Raw genomic sequence first — 18267 nt, forward strand, 5'->3', positions numbered from 1 at the left:
AAATGGAGGACTTCTCCTGCTGAGGCTCTGGGCAGGGGGCGGGGGGTGTTATGTCCCTGCAGTTAGCAGGGCTTCTCCAGGCCCCAGGGAAGTGGCAGAGAGCTTGGGAGTCCTGCCACCGGCTTGGGATGGGTATTGCAGTGCGAACTTGGGGTTCTGGCTTCTGAGGGCAACTGGGTGTGCCACCTTTTGGCAGCAAGTGACAGCACAGCGCTGGAGCCAGATGCTACGCCCCTGGGACACCACCCGCCTCAACCTGAGCCCATCCCCTGCTCCCTGCCCCCTGCCCTGTATCTGCCCAACAGCCCGCTAGGGGTGGACGCCACTGGGGGCCACATGGCAAGGTCTTCTTCCTTAGCAGCTCTGCCTTCTGTCCCCTGAAGACAGACTGCTAGCCTGGGTAACTTAGCAAGTCCCTCCACCTCTCTGAGACTCAGTTTCCCTACTTTGCAGAGTGGAGGTTGTGCTTCCCTCCCTCCTTCCTGCCTCTCTCTTGGCTCCTTAGTCTGCACAGATGACAGCACTCGTCAGGCCTGGCTCATAAAGGGCTTCTCTTTTCTTTTCGTTTTTTTTTTTTTTTTTTTGAGATGGAGTTTCACTCTTACGGTTTCACCGGCCCAAGCCATTTGCCTCTGGAGGGGTAATTGCCTCTAGTCACCCAGGCTGGAGTGCAATGGCACGATCTCAGCTCACTGCAACCTCTGCCTCCGGAGTTCAAGCAATTCTCCTGCCCCAGCCTCCCGAGTAGCTGGGACTACAGGGGTGCACCACCGTGCCCAGCCACAAAGGGCTTCTTTTGCAAAGGAAGACCCATGTGTGAACCTCTAGCCTGTGTCAGGATGCAAATTGCCCAGTGGGGCTGGGGGAGCCAGAGGGAGAGGGATTCTTGGAGAAGGGGCTTTCAGGCCAAGGAAGGCATCTGAGGGAGGGCAGTCCTGGCAGAGGCCCCAGGGAGCAGGTTATGGAGGAGAGGAGCTCTCTGTAACCTTGGAAAGCTGCAGGCAGGAGACTCGACCCCTCAGAGCGGCTGGACAGGCTGAGCTCAGCAGAGTCTGGGGTCAGGGCTGCGTGACGCTGGGCAGGCCCGACCCCACCCCAGTGTGCCCAGAATGTGGGACAGGAAATTAAAGGAGCTTCTGCTCCAGCTCCAGGGATTCACGTTGTTTGCCCTGCTGGGTTTTGGGCTTACTTGGGACCCGTCGCCGTTTTCTTCTTGCCTGTGTGTCCCCTTTGGAGTGGAAATGCCTGTCCTATGCCTGTCCCACCACTGCACGTTGGAAGCTCAAAGCCTGTGAATTTCACCTGCTCGCAGCTGGAAAGGGATTGGCCTTGGAATGAATCACGCCATTTCACCCACGTCGGGTTCTCACGCAAGACTCTGGACTTTATGAGTTAGCGCCAGAATGAGTTAAGACTCCGGAGCCATTGGGATAGAATGAATACATTACATGTATGAAAAGGGCATTAATTTGGGAGGCAGGAATAGAATCCTATGGGCTGAATGTGCCCCCTGACGTTCCTGTGTTGGAAACTTAATCCCTGAAGGGACAGTGTTGAGAGGTGGGATCTTTAAGAGTTGATTAGGGCTGGGCACGGTGGCTCACGCCTGTGATCCCAGCACTTTAGGAGGCCAAGGTGGGTGCATCACCTGAGGTCAGGAGTTTGAGACCAGCCTGACCAACATGGTGAAACCCCGTCTCTACTAAAAAATACAAAATTAGCCAGGCATGGTCGCACAAGCTTGTAATCCCAGCTACCCGGGAGGCTGGGGGAGGAGAATGGCTTGCACCCAGGAGGCAGAGCTTGCAGTGAGCGGAGATCGCACCATTGCACTCCAGGCTGGGTGACAGAGCAAGATTCTGTCTCAACACACACACACACACACACACACACACACACACACACACACACACACACAGATGATTAGGCCATGAGGGCTCCTCCCTCTCGAGAGGCTTAATGCTGTTATCTCTAGAATGAGTTAGTTCTCATGGAGTGGATTAGTTATCATGGGAGTGGGTTAGTTACCTTGGGAGTGGGTTAGTTATCATGGGAGTGGGTTAGTTACCTTGGGAGTGGGTTCGTTATCATGGGAGTGGGTTAGTTATCATGGGAGTGGGTTAGTTATCATGGCAGTGGGTTCTCATGGGAGTGGGTTAGTTACTTTGGGAGTGGGTTAGTTATCATGGGAGTGGGTTAGTTATCATGGGAATGGGTTAGTTCTCATGGGAGTGGGTTAGTTATCATGGGAGTGGGTTAGTTATCATGGGAGTGGGTTAGTTACCTTGGGAGTGGGTTAGTTCTCATGGGAGTGGGTTAGTTCTCATGGGAGTGGGTTAGTTACCTTGGGAGTGGGTTAGTTATCATGGCAGTGGGTTAGTTACCTTGGGAGTGGGTTAGTTACCTTGGGAGTGGGTTAGTTACCTTGGGAATGGGTTAGTTATCATGGGAGTGGGTTAGTTACCTTGGGAGTGAGTTAGTTACCTTGGGAGTGGGTTAGTTCTCATGGGAGTGGGTTAGTTACCATGGCAGTGGGTTAGTTACCTTGGGAGTGGGTTAGTTACCTTGGGAGTGGGTTAGTTACCTTGGGAGTGGGTTAGTTCTCATGGGAGTGGGTTAGTTCTCATGGGAGTGGGTTAGTTACCTTGGGAGTGGGTTAGTTCTCATGGGAGTGGGTTAGTTCTCATGGGAGTGGGTTAGTTCTCATGGGAGTGGGTTAGTTACCTTGGGATTGGGTTAGTTACCTTGGGAGTGGGTTAGTTACCTTGGGAGTGGGTTAGTTACCTTGGGATTGGGTTAGTTATCATGAGAGTGGGTTAGTTACCTTGGGAGTGGGTTAGTTACCTTGGGAATGGGTTAGTTATCATAAGAGTGGGTTAGTTACCTTGGGAGTGAGTTAGTTATCATGGCAGTGGGTTAGTTACCTTGGGAGTGGGTTAGTTTTCATGGGAGTGGGTTAGTTCTCATGGGAGTGGGTTAGTTCTCATGGGAGTGGGTTAGTTGCCTTGGGAGTGGGTTAGTTATCATGGGAGTGGGTTAGTTACCTTGGGAGTGGGTTAGTTACCTTGGGAATGGGTTAGTTACCTTGGGATTGGGTTAGTTACCTTGGGAGTGGGTCAGCTCTCATGGGAGTGGGTTAGTTACCTTGGGAGTGGGTTAGTTCTCATGGGAGTGGGTTAGTTACCTTGGGAGTGAGTTAGTTGTCATGGCAGTGGGTTAGTTATCATGGGAGTGGGTTAGTTACCTTGGGATTGGGTTAGTTACCTTGGGAATGGGTTAGTTCTCATGGGAGTGGGTTAGTTCTCATGGGAGTGGGTTAGTTCTCATGGGAGTGGGTTAGTTACCTTGGGAGTGGGTTAGTTACCTTGGGAGTGGGTTAGTTACCTTGGGAGTGAGTTAGTTATCGTGGGAGTGGGTTCCTGATAAAAGAAGGGGTTCTGTGTACACTCTCTTGCCCTTCTGCCTTCTGCCATGGGGTGTCACACTAAGAAGGTCTTCCCCAGATCCTGGCACCTTGTTCCCGGACTTACAGCCTCCAGAACTGTGAGCCAAATGAACTTCCGTTGTTTATAAGTCACCCAGTCTCGGGTACTCTGTGATGACAGTACAAAACAGACTAAGACATCACCCAATGTACTTCATTTTATTTATTTGTTTGTTTATTTATTTGGAGTCTGACTCTGTCGCCCAGGCTGGAGTACAGTGGCGCGATCTCGGCTCATTGCAGCCTCCACCTCCTGAACTCAAGCAATTCTACTGCCTCAGCCTCCTGAGTAGCTGGGATTATAGACGCATGCCACCATGCTGGGCTAATTTTTGTATTTTTAGTAGAGACAGGGTTTTGCCATGTTGGCCAGGCTGGTCTCGAACTCTTGACCTCAAGTGATCCACTCACCTCTGCCTCCTGGGATTACAGGAGTGAGCTACTGCACCCGGCCACTAAGGTAAGTTAACAACAACAACAGATAAAGCCCTGCTGTGCGGTCCAGGCTGGAGTGCAGTGGCCATTCATGGGTGCAATCATAGCTCACTGCAGCCTGGAGTTCCTGTGCTCAAATGATGCTCTCGCCTGAGCCTCCCCAGCATCTGGGACTGCAGGTGTGTACTCACACGCAGAGCTGCCTAATATGCTTTTGCAGTCCTAGACCCCACGCGGGGTCCTGCATGACACCGAGTCATCACGTCTCTTGGGCTGCTCCTGGCTGTGAGAATTTCTTTGGTTTTCCACGTATTTGACGACCTGGACAGTTTAAGGAGGACTGGTCAGGAATTCTGTAGATGCCCCTTGATTGCAATGTGTGATGTTTTCCTCAGAGGTAGACTGAGGTTTTGCGGAGGAAGATTGCAGAAATAAGGGCCTTCCCCGTCCTGTCTTATGAGGTGACATGCCATCAGCATGACTCCTCACTACTGGCATTGACCTTGGTCACCTGGCTGAGGCGTGTTTGTCAGTGTCTCCACGGCAGTGTTCCCCTCCCCATTCTGTACTCTTCGGAAGGAAGTAAGGACAGCGACCTTTGTCTCCTTAAAACTTTAAGGGATAGGTGGGCCGAGGTGGCTCATGCCTGTAATCCTAGCACTCTGGGAGGCTGAGGCGGACGGATCACCTGAAGTCAGGAGTTCAAGACCAGCCTGGTCAACATGGAGAAACCCCGTCTCTACTAAAAATACAAAAATTACAGGCATGGTGGTGGATGCCTGTAATCCCAGTTACTCGGGAGGCTGAGGCAGGGGAACTGCTTGAACCCGGGAGGCGGAGGTTGCGGTGAGCTGAGATCAAGCCACCGCACTCCAGCCTGGGCGACAGGGCAAGACTGTGTCTAAACAAATACATACATTTTTTATATAAAACACCAGGAAAATTAGTGTCATTCTATGCAGCCAGCAGTTACTTAGATTTACCCACATATTTAAACAGGTTCCATCCTAGCCATTTGGAGGCACCGTGAAGTACGCTGTCCTTGCTGGGAGGCTGATACAGTCTGGCTGTCGTCCTCTCCAAATCTCAGGTTGAAATCCGATCCCCATGTTGGACGCGGGGCCTGCTGGGAGGTGTTTGTATCATGGGGGCGGAGCTTGCGTTAGCAGAGTTCTGCCTTTGTTAGTTACCGTGAAAGCTGGTTGTTAAAGGAAGCCTGGCTCACACCTGTAATCCCAGCGTGTCGGGAGGCCGAGGTGGGCAGATCACCTGAGGTCAAGAGTTCGAGACCAGCCTGACCAATCTGGAGAAACCCTCATCTCTACTAAAAATACTGGGTCAAGAAAGAGGAAGAAAGGAAGGAAGGAAGGAAGGAAGGAAGGAAGGAAGGAAGGAAGGAAGGAAGGAAGGAAGGAAGGAAAAAAAGAAGGAGCCCCCTCCTCTCCTCCTTCCTTTCTCCATGGGCTGCCTCCTCCCTTTCCCCTTCTGCTATGAATGGAAGCTTCCTGAAGCCTCACCAGAAGCAGATGCTGGCACCATGCTTCTTAGTACCAGCCTGAAGAACTATGAATCAAATAATATATATTTTTTTCTTTTGGAGATGGAGGTTTGCTCTTGTTGCCCAGGCCAGAGTACAACGGCATGATCTCTGCCTCCCGGGTTCAAGTGATTCTCCCATCTCAGTCTACTGAGTAGCTGAGGATTACAGGCATGTGCCACCACACCCAGCTAGTTTTGTATTTTTAGTAGAGATGGGGCTTCTCCATGTTGGTCAGGCTGGTCTCGAACTCCCGATCTTAGGTGATCCACTCACCTCAGCCTCCTGAAGTGCTGGGATTATGGGTGTGAGCCACCAGGCCTGGCCACCATATTTTCTTTATAAATTCCCCAGCCTCTGGTATTCCTTTCTAGCAATGCAGCAAATTGCTAGATACCAGCCCCACCATCCATCTTCCAGGACTGTCCTGGGCAGGAGCTGCGGTCACCTCCACTGGCCTCTGTCACTGGTACCTGCACGATGGATCCTGGATCGATGTCACACTCTCGCTTTAGATTCCCCTCTTGGAAGGAAAGGCACCAAGGCCTGCCCCCCTCTGCGGGGGGCTCAGGATCCTCCAGACCACTGGCCTCTCGGTCACCCGCCCTGGGGCTGACCTCCGGCCACCTGGGGCCCTGCGGTGCCCCCAGTCTCCTCCTCTGTGGTCAGATGGTTTTCACCTATCTGGCCTGAGTCAGGGGCTGGTGGGTGGGGGCAGTGGCTGGCACTAGGTTCACCTGTTAAAGTGCAGGGATAGGAGCAGCTCCCCACAAGGAGGGGAACCAAGAGGGGCACACAACAAAGCTGTGGGTGTGTCTGCCACAGGCCAGTGTCCCTGGATACCTTGTTTTGGGTGGGGCAGGGCTGAGGCAGGCAGCCTGGCAGGTCAGAATATCTGAGGTCCTGGCCCTGGGCCTCCCTAGGTCTGGGCTTCCTAGCCCTGCTAGTAGGCTTCTGGCCCCTCCCACCAGCCTGTCCTTCCTCTGCCCCTAGCTCCAGCCAGATCCCCAGAGATGAGCGACCCTGAGGACCAGCAAGGCCATCCCAGCCCTCCTTCATCTTGCTCCTCTCGCCTGGCCCAGCCTGGAGGAGGAGTGTGTTGTGAGTGTAGCCACGAACCCAGTCAGCTTCCCTGGACTGAAGCCTCAGAGACGCTGCTCCAGGGCCCAGGCAGCCCCGGTCTGCCCCACGTGGCCTCCAGGGCACAGCCCCAGCACAGAAGGGCCCAGGCTGTAGGTGTGGCCTGCAGCAGGGGGTGGAGGTGGAAGGGCTTGGGGGACCCAGGGGATGGGTTGAGGCCCGTTCAGAGCTAGCCTGCAACCCCTGCTCCCAAGCCAGCCCTCGGGCCCTGCTCTGCAGTGGGTTCAGCTGCCCTGCCTTCTGTGCCCCAGCCCAGGTGGGAGGGTCCTGGCTCACCCACTGGCCGCAGGCTGCCCTTCCTCTTCCTCGGGTGAGGAGGTGCCCACTATGAGCTGGGCAGCCAGGACCAGGGTGAGCTGAGCCCCCACCTGCTGCCCCGGGGGACCCTGCCACGTCTCTCTTAGCCCCTTAGCTGTGCGCTACCCTCCCACCTGCCCTGCACCTGCCGGTCCCTGGGCTCACTGAGGCCACCTTGTGGCTGCTCACGCCGTCAGCCACACAAGTCGGAGCCTGATTTCCACACCGACTGCATTTGTCCATCGTGGATTTTTATCCTCTGTGCCACCTCCTTGCGTGGCACCCGCCACATGCTGTGCTGAGCTACTTCTAAACCCCATGGGGGGCTAGGTGCGGTGTCTCATGCCAGCACTTTGGGAGGCCAAGGCGGGCGGATCACCTGAGGAGTTCAAAACCACCCCGGCCAACATGGTGAAACCCGGTCTCTACCGAAAATACAAAAAATTAGCCGGGCGTGGTGGCCCATGTCTGTGATCCCAACTAGTTGGGAGGCTGAGGCAGGAGAATCACTTGAACCTGGGGGTGGAGATTACAGTGAGCCGAGATGGGGCTGCTGCACTCCAGCCTGGGCAACAGAGTGAGACCCGGTCTCAAAAAAAAAAGGAAAGAAAAGAAAAAAACCTAAATCCCACGGAGGAAGGTGTTTTCATTTATAGGCTCTTCCTGTTTCACGTGAGGAGCACCGCAGGGCGCATCTGTTCCCACAGGAAGGGCTCCAGGTCGCTGGAGGCAAGAAGAAAGATCCTGAGAGGCCACCTGGGAAGGAGAACCGAAAGTGACTGACAGTGGTGAGGAGGGTGACAGTGGTGAGGAGGGTGACAGTGGTGAGGAGGGTGACAGTGGTGAGGAGGGTGACAGTGGTCGGCTCACATGCCTGTGTGCTGGGCACCGTGCTGGGCACTTTATACGAACCAGTGGAGAGGCTGTCGGCGTGAGAGGAGCTCTGGGGACACGGGTCCTTCCTCCACCTCCCCACAAAGACTTTGGTAGACCCCACAACCTCGTGTGCTTTTGGGGTGAGTTTGCGTGGGAGCAGCCTGTGGGGCCTGCAGGCCTCAGAGCAGGGGCAATGCCTGTCCCCTTGGGGTCACTTCCCCCTCACAGGGATGCTGGGACAGGCCTGGGATCCCCCCATCACACGGAGGGAATGACCAGGGCTCCCGGAGCCAGAGCACAGTGCCCAGGTCTGGCCAAAGCGTGACCCGGGCCCTCTGTGGGGGCTGCTCCACCTGCCTTGGCCCTCCCATTCCTGCTTGCTTTCCAAGGCCTGCCCAAAGCCCCAGTCCCTGTAAGGTCCCAAAGATTTCCCAAGATCCCTTAGGCCTCTGGAGGTCCCCCAAGGCTCCCCAGGCCCCCAAGTCTCAAAAAGTCTTCCAGAGACCCCTCAAGACCTTCCCAGGCTCCTCAACGATTCCCAAGGCCCCCCCAGGCCCTTTAGGCCCTCCTAAAGCCCCACAAGTTCTCCTAGGCCCCCTAAATTCCCAAGACTCCCCAAGACCCCCAAGACCCCCAGGCCTCCCCATATCCTCAACCCGCCAGGGACCCCATCAGCAGTTGCCTCTTCTGGGATGTCCAGGCGGAAGTCCCCAGGGCTAAATCCACTTGTTCAGCTCTTTGCTTCATGCCACCAGCTATTGGTCCTGGGCTGACTTATGGTGTGGTGTCTTGGCATCATGTGACCACCAGGCATAGTCACATGGTGTCAAACATGGCTGCCTACAGCACCACCATAAGAGAGCTGGAAGTGAGCATTTGAGCAGCACTCCAGAGCTGGCCTGTAGTCAGGGAGGCCTCCCCAGAGGCATCCACTAAGCTGCCTGCCAACCTGGGTGCCCCAGGCATGGGCCTCTCTAAGCCTGCCCTAGGAGAACAGTTTATGCAACACGGAGGATGGAGGCTGGGTCTGAATCTTTTTTTTTTGAGACAGAATCTTGCTCTGTTTCCCAGGCTGGAGTGCAGTGGCACAATCTCACCTCACTGCAACCTCCGTCTCCCTGTTCAAGTGATTCTCCTGCCTCAGCCTCCCTAGTAGCTGGGAATACAAGTGTGCACCATCACACCCAGCTAATTTTTTTTTGAGATGGAGTTTCACTGTTGTTACCCAGGCTGGAGTGCAATGGCGCGATCTCGGCTCACCGCAACCTCTGCCTCCTGGGTTCAGGCAATTCTCCTGTCTCAGCCTCCTGAGTAGCTGGGATTACAGGCGCTCAGCACCATGCCTAGCTAATTTTTGTATTTTTAATAGAGATGGTTTCACCTCGTTGACCAGGATGGTCTCGATCTCTTGACCTTGTGATCCACCTGCCTCGGCCTCCCAAAGTGCTGGGATTATAGGCGTGAGCCACCGCGCCCGGCCTTAATTTTTGTATTTTTAATAGAGACAGGGTTTCTTCATGTTGGCCAGGATGGTCTGAACTCCTGACCTCAGGTGATCCGCCCGCCTCGGCCTCCCAAAGTGCTGGGATTACAGGTGTGAGCCACTGCGCCCTGCTGGCTCTGAGTCTTTAACAACTCCCATTGCTCCTGAAGCCCCCCACAGCCAGCCCTTGCTCACCAGCTGGGGAACCAGCAGCCACTGCCTCATGCCTCATGCCTCCTGGGGGTTGGGGTCTCTCTCAGCAGTATCAGTGCCAGGACACATCCCTTGTGCTCTCTGCCCCTTTCCCTCATCTGCAGGCCTAGGCCCAGTCGTCCAGCCAGCCTCCACTCAGCTTCTCTCCCTGCACACAAAGACTGGCTCCATCAAGCTGCACTCCCTGAAAGACACCCACAAACCACAAACTCAGCCTTCCCATTGCCCACAGGATGCACACAGGCAAAACTGTCACCAAGAGAAGGGAGGAGGAGCCCAAAAGTGGCTCGGCGTTTGTGGAGAAAGAGCCTGCCTGGGGCTGGACCCTGGTTGTGTGGCCTCAGGTGTGAGTCCTTCCCCTTCCTGGGCCCCAGTGGGTGGTGATGTGTCATGGCCCAGGGTTAAGAGCACAGACTGGAGAGGGACTCCCTAGGCTTGACTTCTGATGCTGCTGTGCACTGGCTGTGATTCTGAACAAGTAACCTAGCCTCTCTGTGCACATTTCCTTGTCTGTTAGTAGATATCAAACAACGTACCACCAAGGTTAACAAGAGTCAGTAAGTTAATGTTTATAAAGTATTTATTATTTTATTTTATTTATTTTTTGAGATGGAGTCTTGCTCTGTCGCCCAGGCTGGAGTGCAGTGGCGCGATCTCGGCTCACTGCAACCTCTGCCTCCAAGGTTCAAGCAATTCTCCTGCCCCAGCCTCTGGAATCGCTGGGATCACAGGTGCTCGTCACCATGCCAGCTAATTTTTTGTATTTTTATAGAGATGAGGTTTCACCATGCTGGCCAGGCTGGTCTCGAACTCCTGACCTCGAGATCTGCCTGCCGTGGCCTCCCAAAATGTTGGGATTACAGGTGTGAGCCACTGCCCCTGGCATATTTATTTTTTTAAAACAGAGTCTCACTCTGTCACCCAGGCTGAAGTGGGGTGGTGCCATATTGGTTCACTGCAACCTCTGCCTCCTGGATTCACCCTCTTCTCAGCCTACTGATTTTTTATATTTTTGATAGAGATGGGGTTCTACAACGTTGGCCAGGCTGATCTTGAACTCCTGACCTCAAGCTATCTGCATGCTGTGGCCTCCCAAAGTACTGGGATTACATGTGTGAGCCATTGTGCTCAGCCAGGATTATTTGTGTGTGTGTGTGCACGCGTGCTAATTTGAGTTCCTTATAGATTCTGTTAGTCCTTTATCAGATGCAGAATTTGCAAACCCGTTTTCCTCCCATTCTGTAAGTTGTCGGTCTACTTTCGTGATGATTACTTCTGCCGTGCAGCAGTTTTCCGGTTTAAGCTTTCTAGTTAAACTTTCTAGTTGAACTATGTTTCTAGTTTATTTATTTTGGTTTGGTTCATTTTATTCTTGCTCTTTAGGTTGTGTGTGTGTATTTTCATGAAGAGTGGTCTGCTTTGGAAATAACAGCAACGTGTCAAGGAGAGAAAGCTGAGTCTACCCAGGTAACTTTATTTTTGTCTTCTCACACCTATCAGATCAAATAATGTCGCTTTCTAATCTTGAAACCAGCAAGATTAGAAGAAGAATGAGGCCATCCTTTCACGCAGTCTTTCCCCATTACACAGGTGTTCAGGTGTTCAAGGTGCCGTCAGACGCAAGTGCTGCCCTATTCACTTACACTGGAACACACTAGAATCAGGTCCACTGCATTGCTGCTAATTGTTTTGCACCAGGGAGCCACAAAGGAAGCTAAAACTAACCTTTCTAAGCAATCCTAAGTTGTCACTAGCTAACCAGCACTTCGGATTTTTTTTTTCCCCTTAAAACACCAGAGAACAGGTGCTGTATGTCTGCTGCCTCTAAAAGGCTCCCCAGAAATCAGAGCCTAGCAAGCGGGAATGTCCGGGCAGTGACCCCCATCCTGTGCACAGACAGCCAGGGGCTCTCGGCGGGTGTCAGACACACATTGCCTCAACAGCAGTGCCGAAATCTGAGATTCTGAATGTCAGCAGGTGGCTGGCGAATATCACCAAAGCCACTCAGGAGCTGGCCGTGTGGACTGGCTGGATTTCTTATTCAACATAAAACACTTCCTCTTTGGCCTGGACTGTTTTGCTAAAATTGGTAGTGCGTTTTAGGGCAGGCCAATGTATAGGAAACTTTTTTTTTTGAAACGGAGTCTCGCTCTACTGCCCAGTCTGGAGTGCAGTGGTGCAACCTTAGCTCGCTGCAGCCTCCACCTCCTGGGTTCCAGCAATTCTCCTGCCTCAGCCTCCCAAGTAGCTGGGATTACAGGCGTGAGCCACCACACCTGGCTAAGAAACATTTCCCAGGGACAATAAAGGCTTAGAAGAACCTTTCGGGGAACCTCTGTGAGGGGCACAATTCCAGAGCCCCCGTGGCAGCCACAGCCTCCTGGACAGCAGGCATGCGGTGAGCTGCCCGGGCTGCGCGGCACAGGCAGGCACGGCCCGTCTGAAGAGCAGCCCATCTTGCATGTTTGGTTTTTTTCCAACCGGGAGCACACAGTGGTAGAAAGAGCAAGGGCATATTGACTCTTTACACCCAGATTTTTCTCTGAACTATTCATTATTACACCATTCGGCTTGTACAATGATCTCTGATAATGTGGTCCATAAAATCCGCCGTTGAAGCTGCCCTTCTGCCTGACCTGGGTGGGGCTGAACGAGGAAATGGGAAGTTTCCTGTATGATTCAAAACAGAAATCAATGCCAGGGAATTCTGAAGATGGAAGCTGCCTGCAAAATGTGAAATCACTAAGGGAGCCTCTGCAAAACCCACCCGGCAGCGGCAGGAACGGTGTCTACACGTGCTCCAGACGGCAGCGGCCCCCCACTTAGAGACCAAAGTTTCAGCCGCAGAGTCTCTTATTTCAAACAAAACTAAGTCACATACATCTTATCATCTACGCGGGCAAGGATACACAGTAAACAAGGACGTAGTACACAGTTGAGGGGTGCCCTGGGGATCGGGGCAGGAATGCCTTCAGGGAAGAGTCCTCTGGTCACCAGGGCCCTCATGCTTCAGAGGAAACTGGCGATCCACCATGGCTTCGAGACAGAAGACAAACATCGGAGACGGAGTTCACACTACTCTGCTGTAAAAGGACAAGATGGTCGGTAAATATAGAGAACGCGGTTTGAAGAAAAGGCAAGAACATATCTGGGCCGTAGGCACAGGCTCCAGGGCCTGCTCCGAAGTCATCCTTCTGGAATCTGGGAATGGCCCCTCCTCCACGGGCGGCCCGTTTTTTCCTGATGGGCCACCAAGCCCGGCTGTGTTAGGCCCTTCGTGTCAATATCAAGCATCGGCACGTGACATTTCAGCAGCACAGAACCTGCCGGTGCTTCACACAGGGCCCGCTTCCAGAGCTCGTGATCTGTGCTCCCAGAACAGGCGCCGGGGTGGTGCTCCCAGCCGGATTGTCTTGCAATGCCGCCGTGACGAGGCAGGCGTGCAGGCCCCCCACGCCCCTTCTGGCATGGGCGTGGTCTACCTCCCGTGGTCTACCACCCGAAGCCGGACCACGTTGCATTGCAGCTGCACAGTATAGTGGGGATCAAGCAGCGAGGACCTAACCGTAAACGAAGAGGAAGGTGAAATGCAGGCAAAGAGAATCAACCCCTTCCCAAAATTTGCCCACAAACCATTACGGAACGCGTCCCGCAAAGTGGATCAAGGTGACTCTCCGCTACCTTGGGCGCAGACGGTGTGACCTTCGTGGAAATCATATTATCACGTCCCTAAAATTATTGCAATAGAGCCACTGGCGAGCCATTTTCTAAGCTACACTGTTGACATTGTTAAGACCTAAGAAGCCAATGCCCCCATCAGCAGCTGCGTCCGCTGAGAGGAAGTGACGTGAGCTGAACCCGTAGATGCGCAAGAGAACTGAAAATGGCAACTATGTCACAAAATTGTTGACCAAAGGTGTTTTTTTCTAAAATCAAGATTTAACTATCAAAAATAAATTTCTAAATTTGAATGTATATCTCAACATAAGTGGTCTGGAATAATCCTCTTAAATAGTTTTCACGCTTTCCGAGTCCGGAAGCAGGAGCCGGCTTCTCAGCTGTGCGAGTCTGGCTTCGCGGTCTCCTCAATTCCTCGTGCAAACAGTCGAACCAGCTGGCAGTGGACCCTGCAGAGACAAGCAGCCACACGTAAACCCCACATGTCCCTCACTGAAGGCTGGCCTTGAGCCCCACTCCCAGACAAGGGCTGCAGTGGGGGCCCACTCCCCATGGAATGGTCGGATGTCACCGTGGGCTGCGGGAGTCCAGCCCGAAATGATGGGTCCTGGGTGTGGAGTCATTCACTTACACTCCCAGGGTGCCAAGTTTGTAAAGTGTTGCTGATGGCCAGGTGGGAAACACGGGCATCAGCACCCCTGATTTGGATGACAACGCTCTCATGGAAAGCAGAGTGCCCACTCTGGCGTGTGCCCACTCCACCCACCCACCCCTTCAATGTCCTTAGCAGTACTGAGTGTGCAGGGCCTGTGGGGAGCCCATGTGGGGCGACTCCATTTGTGGAAGAGATTCGTGAGGAATGCTCAGATAAGAAGGACAGGTGGCCCAATGCCAGCAAGAGCCTTCAGGCTTGAGGAGTGGGTTGGGGGGGTCCCTGGAGGTCCCCTGCCCAGGGGCTTGGTGGCCAGACTGAATCCCTGGGTCAGAGCCATCTTCCCACACAGGACAGCTCTGTTTATTTCATGTATTAATAATATCAAAGCCTTCTCAGACATATTTCAGTAACCTAAATCCCTGCATTAAGTGACAGGCCGGGGCTGGGCACAGTGGCTCACACCTGCAATGCCAGTATCTTGGGAGGCCCAGGCAGGCGGATCACCTGAGGTCAGGAGTTTGAGACCAGCATGGCCAATATGGTGAAAACCTGTCTCTACTAAAAATACGAAAATTAGCCAGGTGTGGTGGTGGGCGCCTGTAATCCCACCTGTAATCCCAGCTACTTGGGAGGCTGAGTCAGGACACTCACTTGAACCCAGGAGGCTGAGGTTGCAGTGAGCCAAGACCTTACCATTGCACTCCAGCCTGGGCAACAAGAGTGAAATTCTGTCTCAAAAAATTAAAAAATAAAAATAAATAAATAAATGACAGGCTGTTTCCATGGAGCTGAGCACACACAAACACACACACAAATTATACTTTAAAAAGTGGTGTGCTGCTCAAGGCATAGCAATGTTGATCAAGATAGACAGGACCTATTTGATGCCCGCCCTAATTTTCAAATTATTCTATTTCTTTTATATGTACACCAATATTAAAAATAATCCCACTTCCCAAACTTGTCACATGAGTTGACAGAGGAAAGTCCCTATGCAGGGCTGCCAGGGCACTGGGTGTTCCTAGGACCTTCCGACGACCTCTCGCAATCACCACCCTGATGGAAAGAAAGCGGGCACTCGGACCCAGGTCTGCAGAGGGGTGGAGACCTCCTTCTCCACTAGGTTTGTTTGGATGTGAACGGGAGAAGCTTTCTTAGAGCCAGAGCTCGCTGGCGGAGGAGTCACTGATCTGAGGAGCTGTCTGCAGAGAGGCGGCATCCTCTTACATGCTGTGACTTCAAGCACTCAAGGGCCATCTGTCACCCAGCTTTCGGTGCAGACAGGCGTAGGCCTGCCGACCAGCCTGCCATGGTTCTCCCGTGAGCCACGCTCTGTGAACAAGTGTCCAGCTGGGCTTCCTTGAAGTAGACCAAGCTCTGACAGACACCTGCCAACAGTTCAGAATCCGCCTAGAGCTTGACCAGCTCCCCAGCCTCATGCAATCTGCACGCCCACACCTAATTCAGTGGCCTTTGAAAAACATCAACTTGCTTGTTACTGTGTCTCCCCAAGGAGAAACAATTTTCTTTGTGCTCAGATTCCTGCTGGTCATGTGATATATTACAAATTTCCAAATACAATGGGCCCCAGTCGATGTGGGAGGACAGTGCTTCCCACCTTCCACCCAGCCAGCCAGAGGAGGGGCATGGCACTTGCCCCAGGGACACCAAACTTCTGTGTCTGGCCATAGCTGCCTCCCCAGATTCCCCAGGCTGCATGGCCTTCAACACCAAGCTTCCCTCGGGCCTCCTCCCCTCCTTCCCATTCCGGGGGTGTCTTTCCCAGTGCCACTGTCTCCTGCCCCTCCCTGCACGGAGCACCTGCACTTGGCGGCTGACCGTGGCCCCTGAGGCCCACCGTTCCCTGGTGGACTCAGTGAATCAAGGACTGCCCATAACGGCAGTTTCCTTTGTGTGCCTTTTGAGTTTTTTTGAGACAGTATCTCGCTCGGTCATCCAGGTCTCAGCTCACTGCAATCTCCACCTCCCAGGTTCAGGTGATTCTCCTGCCTCAGCCTCCCGAGTAGCTGGGATTACAGGTGCATGCTACCACCTGTAAAAATACCAGGCTAATTTTTTTTTTAATTTTTAGTAGAGACCGGTTTCACCATATTGGCCAGGCTGGTCTCAAACTCCTGATCTCAAGTGATCTGCCCGCCTCGTCCTCCTACCTTTTGAATTATTTAGGAGGAGAGAGAGAGAATGCCAGGGCAAAGAGCCCAATGCCAGCCTGGAGCACAGAGTGTGGAAGAGAAAAAGAATGAGACGGAGGGGCTTCCGACACCCGTGAAAATGACCCGCAAAACAAAACGCAGGAGGACTCGGCACCCGGCATCTTTCCAGAATGTGGGCCACGGCATCTCCTTCGATATTGACATAGAGAAAGAAAAGTGCATTTCTAAAACATTCTCAGGTATAAAGCCCCAGGGAATATGCCTGGGTGAGGCAGCTTGTGACAGACATCTCAGGGATGGAGGGGCTGGCGCTGGTGGCCGGAGGTCCCTGCACGTACCTGACCTCGATGGCTGGGCTGTGCAGGACCTCCCCATCGCAGTTCCAGGAGCTGCTGGAGACGGCGCAGCAGCAGGAGGGGTGGCTGCTGCAGATGTGCCCGAAGCGCTTCTTCCCTCCCTCCTTGAGGTCGCTGTCCTCATCCTCCACATGCTTTGACGTAAACTGGAATTTCTTGACGCGATACACTTCAACAAAAGTGAAGTCAAACTACCAAGAGGCAGGGAGAAGGACAGTTCAGCTCTAAGTGTCATCCGTGTGGGGCAGCAGAACCGCCCAGGCCAACAGGGAGTTCTCTCAGGCCTCGGTGCACACGTGGCGCTTCCCGGAGGATGCAGATGCTTGTGCTGGGCCCTGGGGTTCCCTTTCCGGCTGACCTGACAGCTCAGAGATGAAGGGAAGCCTGGCGCCCACCCTCCCTGGCGCCCACCTTCCCCAGCGCCCACCTTCCCCGGAGCCCACCTTCCCCCCAACCCACCTTCCACGGAGCCCACCTTCCACCCGAGCCCACCTTCCCTGGAGCCCACCTTCCCCGGAGCCCACCTTCCCCAGCCCACCTTCCCCAGTGTCCACCCTCCCCAGATCCCACCTTCCCCGGATCCCACCTTCCCCCCAGCCCACCTTCCCCGGAGCCCACCTTCCCCGGATCCCACCTTCGCCCCAGCCCACCTTCCCCCCGAGCCCACCTTCCCCCCAGCCCACCTTCCCCGGAGCCCACCTTCCCCCCAGCCCACCTTCCCCGGAGCCCATCTTCCCCAGAGCCCACCTTCCCCCCAGCCTACCTTCCCCGGAGCCCACCTTCCCCAGAGCCCACCTTTCCCCCAGCCCATGTTCCCCGGAGCCCACCTTCCCCGGCGCCCACCTTCCCCCCAGCCTACCTTCCCCGGAGCCCACCTTCCCCCCAGCCCACCTTCCCCAGAGCCCACCTTCCCCCCAGCCCACGTTCCCCGGAGCCCACCTTCCCCCCAGCCCACCTTCCCTGGAGCCCACCTTCCCCGGAGCCCACGTTCCCCTGAGCCCACGTTCCCCTGAGCCCACCTTCCCCGGAGCTCAGCTTACCCCGCGCCCACCTTCCCCAGCAGTTGTCAAAATGACTTCTAATGCTTTTAGAAACCACAGCTTATCTACAATGACGAATGCTTTTTACAGGATTCTGATGGTTAATGAGCAGTGATTTGTGGAATTTTGTATTATCTTTTTAACAAGCACTACTTAAAAAGCCACATAAAAATAGCATTAGACTAGATCTTAAATAGAACTTAAGTAAAAGAAGAAGTGTGACTAACTCTGGGGACTGCACCCAAAGTTCCACTTCTCCCAGCGTGAGGACACTCAGGCCTTCCTCCGCGTGGGCTGCAGAAAGACGTGGCCGAAGGGCTCGAACAGAACCCATTTCTGGGAGCCCGAAGATTCTACTGGAAGTGGCTTCAAGAACTACTTAAGTCTTTACTGTATTGCTTTGTTCTGGTTTTAAATAGGAAGAGAAACAACAGACAAGAAGTTCTATCATAAACATTCGTACCTCTCAGTTCTGTGCTCAAATATGTATGTGTGTATATATATGTATATATGTGTGCATATGTCTGTATATATGTATCTAAATGTGTATGTGTGTATATGTCTGTATATATATGCATATAAATGTGTATGTGTGTATATATATGTAGATATGTGTGCATATGTCTGTATATATGTATCTAAATGTGTATGTGTGTATATGTCTGTATATATATGCATATAAATGTGTATGTGTGTATATATGCCTATAAATTGTGTGTATATATATGTATATATATGTGTATGTCTGTATATATGTATCTAAATGTGTGTGTGTGTATATATGTGTGTATATGTCTGTATATATATGCATATAAATATGTATGTGTGTATATATATGTATATATGTGTGCATATGTCTGTGTATATGTATCTAAATGTGTATGTGTGTATATATGTGT

General features: G+C 53.2%; 1 protein-coding gene and 1 pseudogene across 8 annotated transcripts in view; both read right to left on the minus strand.

Annotated features, from left to right (window-relative positions):
• Positions 1-10919: 10919 nt before the first annotated feature.
• Positions 10920-18267, minus strand: part of CERK (ceramide kinase) — a 65513-nt gene continuing 58165 nt past the window's right edge. For 4 of the 8 annotated variants that reach the window (XM_078343866.1, XM_035273650.3, XM_035273631.3 and 1 more), the window contains 2 exons: positions 16311-16497; positions 10920-13592 (listed from right to left, as the gene is read on the minus strand). In XM_078343866.1, coding sequence (XP_078199992.1) covers positions 13426-13592; positions 16311-16497 — 354 coding nt within the window. In that variant the 3' untranslated portion in view covers positions 10920-13425. Of the gene's footprint in view, positions 13593-16310; positions 16520-18267 lie in introns of all 8 variants that reach the window. The other 4 variants (XM_078343872.1, XM_035273665.3, XM_035273632.3 and 1 more) reach the window with 1 other exon arrangement.
• On the minus strand, positions 12301-13167 carry LOC144578462 (uncharacterized; annotated as a pseudogene).

The sequence above is a fragment of the Callithrix jacchus genome, chromosome 1 (genome assembly GCF_049354715.1).
Source record: "Callithrix jacchus isolate 240 chromosome 1, calJac240_pri, whole genome shotgun sequence".
In the NCBI taxonomy this organism is placed as follows: Eukaryota; Metazoa; Chordata; class Mammalia; order Primates; family Cebidae; genus Callithrix; species Callithrix jacchus.